The 13,871-nt window shown below is 44.2% G+C and overlaps 1 protein-coding gene across 2 annotated transcripts; it reads left to right on the forward strand.

Annotated features, from left to right (window-relative positions):
• Positions 1-1,085: 1,085 nt before the first annotated feature.
• Positions 1,086-13,393, forward strand: LOC118271567 (uncharacterized). Of its 2 annotated transcripts, none has more exons than XM_035587632.2 (8): positions 1,086-1,373; positions 7,800-7,895; positions 8,207-8,252; positions 9,017-9,413; positions 9,649-9,827; positions 9,910-12,033; positions 12,250-12,361; positions 12,439-13,393. In XM_035587632.2, exons 2-8 carry the CDS (start codon positions 7,839-7,841, stop codon positions 12,554-12,556), a joined length of 3,033 nt encoding a protein of 1,010 aa, XP_035443525.2. In that variant the 5' UTR covers positions 1,086-1,373; positions 7,800-7,838; the 3' UTR covers positions 12,557-13,393. The 2 variants fall into 2 exon arrangements, with proteins under 2 accessions (XP_035443525.2, XP_035443524.2); XM_035587631.2 differs by having other exon boundaries at positions 1,087-1,373; positions 7,794-7,895.
• Positions 13,394-13,871: the final 478 nt, after the last annotated feature.

Here is a 13,871-nt window from a genome sequence, read left to right on the forward strand (position 1 = left end):
CAGCATGCTTCGTGAAGTATCAGTGGTACTACCTGCATAATATGTATGTTTCAAGTAAATATCGCGATGTGTTTTATAATCTATTAAGTTATCAAGTAAACATGATCATTATCTAATCGCCGCCGCTCCACACTCGGAAGCAATCATTGATGCGATCGAGATAGATGACAGCGCCGACAGTCCGAGGTCACGGTCTCCTCCCAACCGAGTAGGTACAGTGTGTGGCCGCGCGTTGTGTACATTATTCGGATTACACTTCAGTTTGTCGCAACCATTTCCATCTAACAATAATGCCAAGTATCTACATTGACAAATAAAAATCTATGTAGATAGGACGAACAACACAGAGCAAGCATACAATAGAACATAGAGCTACATCGATAAACTAAAGCTGAAATGGTCTCCGGGACGACTAGTTTCAATTTGATTTGATAGATGGCAGGTGTAACTGTGCTAAAGCTGGTTATGATCACCAGTTCATGTCATTAAATAAAGATTATTATTAAAGTTCATGACAATATTTATCAAACTGAGCATCGTGACTTGATGCGACCACAGTATCTTCTGTGCACGTGTTAGCTACCGTTGACTCGGTGCTCTGTAGTCAGTTGTCAAACATTTAACATGTTTGTGCAGTACTTACTATTGTTTTAAAGGAAAGTGTAGTGGCGCCCACCGTGGGGCACAAACTGCAGTTTGTGCGCCATTGGTGCACAGTGGTAGTGCGACGGGACTGGGATACTGTGAAACTGAAGGAAATTAAATAAAAGCTGCGATCGACAACCGCCAGAAGACAAACTTTGCCAATTACATAAATTGCTCGTCGCTCATTACGCGGACAGCACGCGGGAAGCGCGGCCCGGGCCCCGCCGCGCCCCCTGCCGGGCCCGCGACGCATCAGTATTCATTAAAAGCGCAATTAGTAGAGTGCATAGCCCTCGCGAAGGCGCGCCGCTGCTCTCAAAGTGAAACATTACGAAAATGTCATTCGTCAAAATTTCCCCGAAGAGAGTCGAGTCCGGGCGAGCTGTCGGCCGGGCGGCTCCCCCCCCGCCCCGCCCGCCCCCGCCCGCGGCCGCCCTCCGGTCCCGGCCGCGCGGGGCGAGGGCTGCACTCCGGCAGTGGCGAGCGTCCGCCCTCGCAGCTCGCGCGCCTCGCGCCGCCTCCCGTCGCCTCGCGCTCTACTGCCGACAAACTTTCGTCGCGCGAACCGACTCTAACTTTTGTCTTGCGCCCCAGTACCGCGGAGCTCGGCACGTGAAATGTGAATACTTCAATGAGGAAAGTGCAATATTATTTGTGATAGTGAGTGTGCATGTCACTTAACAGGTATTTGGAAATATTTCACCACACCGATTGGATATAAACGAGAGGTAAACAGTTTTCATATCTTCGTAATATCCGGCGGAGTCGAGTTCCTGTAGTAGTGTGTAGTGGCGCCCACCGTGGGACTGCATAAACTTTGTTGGTGTGACAATAACACTACGTGGTGTACGCTACAGGCGTCCCTTCCAGCTCCCGACGTTAGTGTATCATTGTTGGCGCCAAGTACTGGCCGGTGATTGCAGATTCGTATGAATCTTATTGAAATACATTTAAACCAAGTTTTGTTTGTTGCAAATGTATCGTGGGAGCAGGTAACAATAACTCCTATAAAGTGAAAATTATTTGATATGCCTCGTTTTCTATGGGTAAAGTATGTCATTCTGGAGTCGGAGTGTGTTAAGTACCCTATGTGACTGCTCTGGTGTTGCGGGTGTCCATGGGCCGCCGCCATCAGGCGATCCGTCTGCTCGTTTGCTTTCTATTCCAAAAAAATGTGTGTCATTGTGTACATGAACTGTATGAGTCAAAGACTGCACATTGCGCGCACTTTTTAATATAATCTAACATCTAAAAATCATTGTTGTTCGAACAACGGGTGGATTTGGCAAATTTTGGTCTTGAATTATTTGTGGAATCCAGAGAAGATTTAAAAAGTGACAAAATAATGTTTGAGGCGGAACAAAGTTTGCCGGGTCAGCTAGTATTCGAATAATAATAAATATGGCAGTTTATGAGTTTGTGTGTATGTTTGTTATTTAATTACGTCAAAACGGCTGAAGGAACTGAGATGGAATTCGAAACAGGGGTATATTATGGCCTGGAATAACACATAGAATACTTTTTATCCCACGGGAACGCGAGCGAAGCCGCTGGCAGAAGCTAGTTCATTATAATGATTGCAACCATTTTGTCGTGAATACGTAAACGGAGTTTGTAGCAGCAGTACTCATTGTTCATTGGTTTTGTCGATAATACAGTGGACGTGGCGCTGGTGCTACGGCTTAGGTTACGTCGATATAATTCGACCAAAACTCCATGATGTGTGAGACTCACTCAGCACGTTGCGCCCGCGCGGACACGGACATGCGACCCCTTGCCCGTGGTAGACTATACGCGAGGACTAACGCAATGTTTCATAAACTTGTCATAATAATACATATACTACTAACATTTAACTATGTGGTCCACAAAAATGGACGCAACACAAGTAAGACACGTTTGTAATGTCGTGTAACAGATGCTGCGAGAGAAGTAGTGTGTGTAGTGTGGGCTGCCGCTACTGCCGGCAGCGCCACTGAGCTGTGCCAGCACATCCGAAGCATTATTCATTTTAGTTCTACAAGCCTAGATCAAATATAACTGATGATTACTGCCCTAATTTCCAAAATCGTATAAAACTAAAATAATTCGACATTCGATATCTGAGTACTTTCTCAAAAAGTTCACACACATTACATATGTAATTGTGAGACTGAGTATTGTTATTTTGTTTAAAAGATACAGTCACACACACACACAGCTGCACACAGCGGGGTGTACACAAGTTGGCGACGCGGGGGTGTGGACATGCAAGTGTGGCCTTCCAATTAGCTCGAGCATTGTGCCAACTAAGAAAAATACTGAATAACACGACGGACTATACATATCTACATACTACAGAATAAATCGGAATGACTATTTACTAGTTTGTACTAAATACATAAGTACAATCGTTTCCTTCAAGCAAAGATTTCTCACAGTACACCGTGGAGACCGTGGAGCTCAGCGGACTCCACGGTCCACGAACGCCTTAGAAATTATTTTGCGTATATTTGTTATTTATATCTTGCAACATAATAGGGACAATACCAAACCCAGCAAAACATGAATTGGGGAAATCAGTTCAGCTGTTCTCGAGACTTGCGCTTAGCAACGTATTTAGCGATTAATTTTACATATTATTTTCACCGATGTGTAACGATTGTCGCGTGGAGTCGGGATTTTTTTTTTTGAGAGGGAGTGTCAGACTCTTACTGGGTAAAAACCACCCCGTTTCTACTCCTGCCTGTCGAGCCGGAGCTCCGGTAAGCCCGCTAAGTGGTCCGCAGCTCCATGGAGTCGGGCCAATATGCCACCCACCATGTTTGTCCCCAGTGTAGCCACACAACTTGTTTAAAGTCTGGCAGTTGGAGTAATTATTTCTTCTGATCTAATTATGATACAAAAAGTGTTAATGCAGAATCCCGTGGATGAGATAATTATTTCTATTATAAATATTTGTTTAATGTTACGTAGCCATACAATACCTGTAGTATAGCCATTTCAGCAATTCAGCATTGCATCACAGCAATCGATTGCTACGTGACCAGTAATAGCCCCGTAAGTGGCAATAGGTTCATCCCTTATTTTATGGGACAGATAACATCACTGAGAAAATAAAAGAAACTTGATAGCAAAGAAACTTGTTGTCGAACGAAATTAATGACGTGCCTGTAGGCAGGCGTAATGAAATACTGAAATATGTAAACCATGAATGTATCATTGACGTACTTCCTTTCCGCTTTATGGTAGTTTTGTATGTGAAGTCGACGTTCGGAAACAAAACCTTCTACATCTCTGTGGTACGCCCCGACACAGACGGCGTGGTGCTGGCCGGGTCTGTACAAGGTCCGTCCACTGCGGCCGAGTCCTTACCTGGATTCCTTTTAGAAAGTCTCTTAAAATTATTATTTAATAATTGTATTTTGCAGTTACTAGGAAGTTTGTACTTTCTTTTTGATGTTTGAAAGGTTCCCTCGATATCCTTAAGATTCACATCAACTTGTATCATACGTGAGTAGTAAGTGACACACTTCTCTAAGACAGAGTAAGTATCCCGCTACGAGTCTGTCCCCTCTGCCGTGTGCTGCCAAGGGATGCGAGATTGTACGACAACGAACTTATGTTACATTTGGTTCACTTGAAACTTAAGTCATCGAGGTTGATATATATTTTGTAAAAATTACATGAAAAATTAATGAGATAAGTTTGTACTTGTCCATTATACGAAACTTACAGAATTGAATGTAATACTTAAATAATAACATCTCCTGACTGACTGACTGATTCCCCATTGCCATGCGCAAACTATAAATGCTAAAAACATCAAATTCCGATGGAATATTCACTTTGTTATGTAGGCTAGAAAGGATTAAAAAACCGGCCAAGTGCGAGTCGGACTCGCCCATGAAGGGTTCCGTAGCAGTAAGTACATGACTTAATATAAAAGTTATAAAATAACTTGGTTTTACATAGTGTTTGTATGAACGATAAACTTATATTTGCGGTTTTTGAAAATGTTTTATTTCTTAAAAACTAATAATGATATCTCGTTCAAACCAATTTTCGTTGATAGTTTCCATTGAAGTCTACAGCATACTTATATTTTTTTTTTAGTTTTCTCACTCTCTTATTTTAAAAGTTATAATTAGAGGGGCACTCAGTTTTCCACTTTGGAAGCGTCTAATTTTCAAACGATTGATTTTGACGAAAAATGGTTTTAAGACCCTTAATGTCTTTTTTAAAGACCTATCCATAATTAACCATAACGGATATGTTAGCTGAAAAAATTTTTTTTGCATCAGTTCCATGTATGGTGTGCCCTCCTTTAATTTTTTAATGTATTAATTAGGGTTCCGTAGCCAAATGGCAAAAAATGGAACCCTTATAGATTCGTCATGTCTGTCTGTCTGTCTGTCCGTCCGTCCGTCCGTCCGTATGCCACAGCCATTTATTTCCGAAACTGTTGTTCCTACATAGTTGAAACTTTGTAGGATGATGTATTTCGGTAACTGCTACTTGAATTTTGAATAAAAATTTGTAAATTTAAAAATTAAAAATACTTTTTACAAAAAAATAAACCGACTTCACTAAAAAAGTTAAAAATAACTTTAATTTCGGAAGTCGGTGTTTCTCGGTATTATTTGTTTGTTACACCGACTTCCGAAATTAAAGTTATTTTTAACTTTTTTAGTGAAGTCGGTTTATTTTTTTGTAAAAAGTATTTTATTTCACACTTTTTAGTTGCGATACTCATTATCGCAACTAAAAAAGTCGGTTAAAATTCTCTATCTCAATAACTACTTTATTTATTTGTATTGTCACAGTCACTTAATTAACTTTATTGTGATTTCTATGTGAGTATGAAGTTCCATTGGCCATTTCTGGTCTCCTTCATCAGTTCCACCTCTTCAAAGGTTACTTTTTGAGTGTAAATGCTTCAATTCTAGATAAATATACCAAAATCACTATATAGTTCCCTATAATATTTGAGGAGTTCCCTCCATTTCTCTAAGATCCCATCATCAGATCCTAACTTGGTGACAATGGGACCACCTCAGAACTATCTACTTACGAACAAAAAAGAATTTTGAAAATCCGTCGACAATTGACGGAGTATAACTTTATTGTGATTTCTTGTGAGTATGAAGTTCCATTGGCCATTTCTGGTCTTCTACATCAGTTCCACCTCTTCAAAGGTTACATTTTGAGTGTAAATGCTTCAATTCTAGATAAATATACCAAAATCACTATATAGTTCCCTATAATATTTGAGGAGTTCCCTCGATTTCTCTAAGATCCCATCATCAGATCCTAACTTGGTGACAATGGGACCACCTCAGAACTATCTACTTTCGAACAAAAAAATAATTTTGAAAATCCGTCGACAATTGACGGAGTATTCGATGAACAAACATACAAAAAAAAAAAACATACAAACAGCCGAACATAGTACCTCCTCCTTTTTGTGAAGTCGGTAAAAAGGGGGCACTCCATACATGGAACTGATTCAAAAAAACATATTTTTCAGCTGAAATATCCGTGATGGGTGTCTATGGATAGGTCTTTAAAAAAGACATAGAGGTTCCTAAAACAACTTTTCGTCAAAATCAATCGTTTGAAAGTTAGACGCTTCCAAAGTGGAAAAATGAGTGTAACCCCCCTCTAACTTTTAAAATTTGAGAGTGAGTAAACTGAAAAAAATATATAATGTAGATTTCAATGAAAACTAGCAACGAAAATTGGTTTGAACGAGATATCATTTTTAGTTTTTAAGAAATAAAACATTTTCAAAAACCGCAAATATAACTTTGTTGTTCATACAAACACTATGTAAAACCAAGTTATTTTACAACTTTTATATTATGTCATCTACTTGTTGTAATGGAACCCTTCATGAGCGAGTCCGACTCGCACTTGGCCGGTTTTTATTTTTATTCTAAATTCGAATAGCGGTTATCGAAATACATCAACCTACAAAGTTTCAACTATGTAGGTCCAACAGTTTCGGAAATAAATGGCTGTGACATACGGTCGGACGGACGGACGGACAGACAGACATGACGAATCTATAAGGGTTCCGTTTTTTGCCATTTAGCTACGGAACCCTAAAAAAAGGTTCAAACAGGGGGCTAATAGGAGTAATTTTGTTTAACGTTTCATGTACTATTTGCTTATGTAAATGTGTGATTGTAATGCGTTGCAAGTTTTATAATAAGTAGGTACTTCACTATTTACGCTATGATAAAAGTCAAAATCAAAGTAAAAGTCAATATCATTTATTTCCATTAGTTCAGGAAGGCAGTTTTAAACGACATACAAATAATTTAAGTAATACGCCATCAAACTAAAGTCTTGTTTGTAAAGAGTGATCTGATAAGCTCAAAGAGAAAAAAATACTTTTTGGATTAAGTACTGGGCTTATTCCGTTCACTTAAACAAATATAATTAACAAATATATGGTTTAAATTAAATTATAAGAGCTCCCCCCTACGGTATACTGCAATTGAGTAGTTTCCAAGTTTTAATACAGTAAAATATTCTAAAATAATCGTACTTTTATTTATTTATTTCACGATATACTTAGTTTTTTTTTAAATTTTTCTATCTAGTTTTCGAGAAATAAGTATTTTTAAACCCAAAAGTTTGATGTTGCCATAAGTTGCAATCTCCTACAAAATTCATAGAAAAATATCGTTTTTGACATTTCGATAAAATGTATTGAATTTGACTAATAGGAATAGTTTCGTACCGTGTTATAGTATCGCGGGTAGTCATTGAAATGTTTATACATTTACGTAATTCAGTTTGCCAGCTACCGGCTGGTGCGTGCCGCATCGGGTGCTCTTTGGCTAATTTACCGCACCGCTACACGTACATAGAGGCATATAGATTATATTCGTGTGTCAGTGAAATCTAAATCATCTGAAAAAGGGCCTATAACTCGGAAGAGGCCACATTAGTACTTACCACGTTTCCCTACCTGATTCATGCGCCTTAACCTCCAGACTCCAGGCCGCAACACAACACTACAGGAACAATACATAATGTAGTGAGTTGTCATTAGCCTTAGCTCACGAGAGAGGACTTTGTTCAACATTACTTGTATTCCGACTGACGACGAGATGTTGCGGGCGGAACATGTGTGAGCTAGAACAACAAGTAATTAGTTGCAGCGGGCGATGGCGGTGTGATGTGAGCGGCAGGGAGCGGCCATGGCGGACGACAACACTATCATCGAGGGCACCGTCAAGTTCCGGGACGGGAAGAAGGTGAGCATACGTTTGTTTATGGCAGATGTAATGGTACTGCCACTACCCGTGCCAATATGACCATAAACATTAACCTAATTGCGTAAAATAGCATTCTCCGCGCGAGTACTGGCACACTTTCTCTTAGGTGTGGGTCATGTCGTGTAGTACACTATTGTAATCCGGTACATTCTCCGATATAATGACGTGTCCCCCCGCGCCGGCCGGGACCGCTATAGCACAGCCATAGTACCAGCGACATGTGTACCTACACGGTGGTAATGTGACGAGTGCGGGTGCATTAGAGAGTGATGTGTGCGTGTTGTCCGCAGTGGAAGTCCCGGTGGTGCGTGATGCGCAAGCTGTCGCCGGTCGCAGGTGAGTGGAACACCGTTTTATTTCATATTGTTGCACCTAATTTTATTAAATAAGATTCCCATTAGATGTAAAATACATCATGACGTTACAGAGATTTTGTACTATAAGTGTAGTTTTCCTTACAAGTCGCTAAAACACAGAATGAGCTGTTCATTGAGTAGGGGGCCACACGGAGCGTTCATTCACCGGCCGCGTGTAGTGGCGCGCCGTGGGTGGCGACAGTGGCGCCGCGGCTCAGTGCGGCCACTGTCCGCGTCACGCGGCTAATGTGCACTTCCGACATCTTATTGCCCATAAATTTGTTTGAAACAGTATTACAGTAAGGAAGCGACCCGTGACGTCAGCTCTCACACGTCGTACTACTCGTGTACGAGTCAACCACTACTGTAGTATTACATGACTTCATCGTACGCAGCCGGCATTCACGCCAGCAGTTTTCGTTTATTAATTTCATTATAATTATCGCAACCAAATTGTATCCAGTACGTAAACAGGGTTCCTACACCACAAGTAGTGTGAGACTCGTACAACTCGAGTACTCGACCATTGCAAGTAAACAAAGTTGTAGCAGCTGCAGGTCACACCGCACTGAGTCACCGGCCACTGGCCGCCGAGTACTTGCTCACGGTGTAATATTTTTAGTATAAGCAAGTATAGTTAAGTAAATTGTACTAAACGTCCGTAACACATTCTATAAGTATTGTATTTGTAAGTGTTTATAGAGTGACAGAATGCGTGGCTGAGACGTGTGTGTGTGTGTGCAGATTGCGTGCACCTGCAGCTGTACCGCGACTCGAAGGCGCGCTGCGCGGGCGCGGCCAGCAAGGCGTCGCTGTCGCTGCAGCACTACCTCGGCAGCGAGGCCGGCTTCACGCTGGACAAGCACTCCAACACGCTGGCGCTGGTCTGCCGGGACCTGGTCGCCATCCTCGCCTTCGAGACCCGCGAGCGCCTCATCCAGTGGCAGGTGAAGGTGAGCGCGCACCTGGGCGAGCCGCGCCACTACCTCGTGCTGGTGGGGGGCGCGGGGGGCGCGGGGGGCGCGGGCAACAAGCGCCTGCCGGCCGGCCCGGCGCGCCTGCACCTGCACGAGCGCCGCTTCGCGCTCACTGCCGGAGTGCCTCCTCGACTGCTCGGCATATGGGAGCTGCCGCACCTCAGGTCAGGACGGCTTTTATCTCACATACAAATATTTATATTTATATGAAAACAACGTCATTGACATACAAGGTTACATTGATAGTTAACTTTCTAGAATGTATGGGGACTGTTTTTTTATTTAATTTAAATATGTATTTATTTGTTTCCGGAATAAAAATAATAAAAAATATGTATCGCCCAAGTATTAAGATGAGTTGTATATGCAAATGGTGTAACAATTGGTCTTGGCATGCAGACGGTACGGTGTGGTCGAGGGCAGGTTTTGCTTCGAAGGCGGCTCGCACTGCGGCAAGGGCGAAGGTCTGCACGTGTTGATTACAGACCAGGCCAAGGAGCTGGCGCGTGACTTCGACCTGGCCTCACAGGGCCGCCTGTCGCCCAGAAGGAGGCCAAATAATTTTAAAAATAGTGAAGGTTGGTAGGAATTCGTTTGATAATCTCTGTTTCAATTGTATTTAATATAATATATAATTGTCGTTTCCATTGTTAATTTTAGGTGCAGATAGTCCAAAGTCTCATAAAGCTTACCGGCCAGATACTAGGCTTTCTGAGCTGAACACAATAGACCACTCTCTCCCGCCTATAGACATCCACAACTATGAAGAGGGCTGTGAAGACACAGGCGCCATCTCCCCGTACTGGCCATCTGCAGAGAGAACAAACTTCCAGGACATGGGTCACGGCGACACCGCGTCCGTGAACGAGACGGTGGAGGAGGCGGCCACGTGGAACGGAGTAAGCAACGTGACGCTAGAGAGGTGCATGAGCTGCATCTCCAAGCTGGGGGCGCTGTCGCGGTCATCTACGGCGGCACTAACGCCTGGCGCTAAGCACTTCAACCCTGCGTGGACTATGGAACCTGTTCACGAAACCCTTCCCACAGAACCCACAGAGCCCACTCAACATTGTGATATTCTTCTTAGTGCAACCGATAAGACTGACGACGCTTGCCATTGCCCTACCTGGCCTGAACGGCCTCCGGAGAGACCCCCCAAGCCCACGCGACTAGAGCTTAATCTAAATAGGAAACCGGTACCTCTTTGCCGCTGTGCACATAGTGTGCCAGATGAGAAACTCAGCAGAGTTGGACCCTATGAAAACTACGATGTACCCAAACTTCCACACCCAGACGGTGAGTATTACGATACACCGAAGCGGCTCAAGGAGTGTCTAACTAATGAATTATTTAAAGTTACTAAAAGTTCAGTGTCGAATGCAGTCATTTTGAAAAAGCCCTGTGGCTGTTTACTAAAATTTGGTAAAAGACGAAGAGAACCAACGATAGTAGATTCTGAAGAAAGCTTCCAGCCAGCTAGTTGTCCCTGTCAGCGGGTCACAGATTGGGCAAACAATTGGATAAAGTTACCATATTGCAGGAAAAACACTGTTTCTAGTGATAATTTGGTGCCAAACAAAGAAAACGTAACCCCTAACAGTAGTGATGGAACCGCACTTTATGCCACAATAGACTTATCAAGGAAGACAAGAAGAAAACAGAGGCCTTGTGATCGGCACCTAGACGCACCCGAGAGCGAGTCTCTTCGGGGCCTAACTAGTTCGGTAGAAATTGATGACGGCCCGTTGGCCAACTATGAGAATCTTAGTTTTGCCTTATCTTTAGAGCACTACGAAAATGCTAAAGATTTATTAAGAAAAGTTGGTGTCACACAATCAGAACTGGACGCGATTAGCGCTAATTTAAATCCCAGTTCATTTGTATCGACGGATGTCAATCTTTGTACAAAATGTGGTCACGCGCAACAGCAGCGTTTTAATAAAAACTTAGTCCAAGATGATGTACCTGTTGATGCGAATGACGATTACTTAATGATGGCTCCCGACGCCAGTAACAAACTAGAACAAAGTAAACCGTTGCCAGCGGGTTATACTCCAATGTCTCCAATTGGAGGTTTTGCATTTAATACTCTAAAGCACCCTGCCAGGAGTCCTATTAGTAGGTTACTTGAAGAAAAGTCTGCGAGTAACCCAACCTTGTGTGAGGAAAGTAGACGATCGGGGACAACGGACGCTGACGCGGTGTGCACAGCCAGCACTGTCACGGAGCGAGCCGACAGAATTGAGTATAGAAAACGGTCGAGCTCTGCAGACTCCTCACGATTCCTTGAAGACGTGAAAGAATTCGATGGCAGCATCGGTAGTCAGGGTTCCACATCGTCTATTGAAACGCTACGTAATATCGCAGTGGATGGGCGACCTTCAACACCATGTAACTGTATAGTCGATAACAAACATTCAGACGCAGACAGTTCCGAGGCATCTAAAGGAGCGCGCAGTAGGCTGCCACCAGCGAGGCGCTCCTCTTCCGTGCCAGGCAAGGCGGGAGGCAACAGGGACTCGTCTAGTTCTAACGACTCAGGCGTGTCAAGCTGCTCGTTGCGGCGAGGCGAGATGTTCGAGCTGCCGCTGACGACGGCCGCGGCGCGGCGCCACTACCGCAGCGCGCGGCGCGCGGCGGCCGGCGCCGGCACGTCGCTGCCGCGCCGCAGCCGTTCCACTGACCCGCTGAGTGACGGCACCACTGCACAAAGGGAGGGCGTGCCCGCCAAATCTTCCTCTGCCGAAGCTGAGGTGCCTGTCCTCACGGTCAAGCCGCTGCGAGGTACGGTTTCCTTGAATAATAAATAAAATCCTGTTTCATTCACACCATAGAACACATGAGTCGACTTAATTCTCAATAATTCTGCACGAGAACTTCTTACTTTTAGAGATTTTTCTTTTTTTGTTTTATAGAATTGCAGTAGTTATGATACTGTGTTTTGTTTTTATCTGTAAGGTTTATTTTATTGTGGCGTGTACATTTGTACTGTTCTTCCAGGGGTAATGGACACCCACAGCACGTCCAGCGGTACCTCCGATATGTCGGACTACATCGAAACTCTGTCCATTTGCTCTTCCCACTCATCTACAGATACTCCTATCACCATGAGGTAAGTCGTCAGAGATAGAGCAATGTTAAACCAAGAGAATGTAACAGATGAGAGTGCAAGGTGTGGGTGTGTTGCAGGGTGATGCGCCAGACGACGAGCACGCTGCGGCCGCGCTCGGGCAAGGAGTACGGCAGCCTGGACCCGCGCCTCGCGTCCGCCTACCGCCACCCGCACCACTACACCAACCTGCCCTAGACACCTCCTGACCGCACCACTCTCGCAGCTCTCGCGCTCACGCCATTCGTGTCGCGGGTTTGTCACGCACAGGCCAGCGCGGGCTGCGAGTGGTTCCTCGCGACGACGACATCGTCTGTGTTGTGAAAGTGTTGCCAGCCGCGGCCGCGGGCGGCGCTGCCGAGCTTACTTCTCGACTGTACGTTGTGATCCGTCCATGGTCTGCGCCCGCTGCGTCGGATCGTACCAGCTCGCGCGAGCCGCGGCCACTGACACAGCGTTGTATAAATGTAGTTACCTTCACATGGAAACTGAACGAATTACAAGACAGGTGAAATAAATACCTAAGTATTGTTAATACAGCTGGCTCGCTACCGGGCAGCAGTGGGCGACGCGGCCGCCTGGCCGGGCTGGCGGGGCGCGCTCTGTACATACTCGACACGCTCGTAGTTGGCGTCGATTCGTTTAGGATGAACTAAATGTATATTAAATATTATTACTATAAAGTAATTGATATACTTATAAACTTAATCTCTACAACGACTCTCTTGTCTCTACTTTGTTACGACGATGTAATATTTTGATATTCGGAGTTTAACTGGGGCTGTCTCAGTAAGCAATAAGCAATAAGAAGCAGCGCACACCGCGGCGGCGCGTGTGTGTGCGGGCATGTCTGCGAGGCGACGCGCGCGCTCCGCCACGCTCCCGCCGAGCGGAGCGGAGCGGGGCGGAGCGAGCGCGCGGGCGAAGACTGGAATTGTAAGCAGGTTGTTTAGATATTACGCTAGCAATGAATTTATATAATAAAAATTAATGTTAATATACTTGAAATTTCCGAATAAAACGAAGAATAACTAATTGTTTGTTTGATTGTTCCTCTGGTAGTGAAGTTACCGCGCGATATTCCCGTTGGTCGTGTTGCTGAGTGATGTGTACCAGCACACAGTGTGTCACAGTGCGGGCGGAGTAAGCATGGTGCGACTTGTGCTGACACTAAGTATACAGCGGGCTGTCGCTGTTTAGTGCAGCACTGCGCGTGAGGAGGCAGGTCCTGAGTTCGATGACCGTATGAATAAAAAAATCGCAATCATGTAATGAATGTTCGTATAACATTAAGTGCTTGGTATGTGTAATATTAGTTAATCCTATCAAACGATAAAGATTAATAAATAGGTCGTCGGGTGCGAGCCAACACCTGTTCCGGGCCCGCCGCCGGCGCCGGTACAATCTCTCGCTGCCGCCGATTGTACTCGACGCCAACTTGCAAAATAACTGAAGTTTACCATTTTTATCAAAATCGACTGTTATCATCTAAGATAACCAATCCATCGACCAA

Source organism: Spodoptera frugiperda, chromosome 5 (genome assembly GCF_023101765.2).
Source record: "Spodoptera frugiperda isolate SF20-4 chromosome 5, AGI-APGP_CSIRO_Sfru_2.0, whole genome shotgun sequence".
Lineage (NCBI taxonomy): Eukaryota > Metazoa > Arthropoda > Insecta > Lepidoptera > Noctuidae > Spodoptera > Spodoptera frugiperda.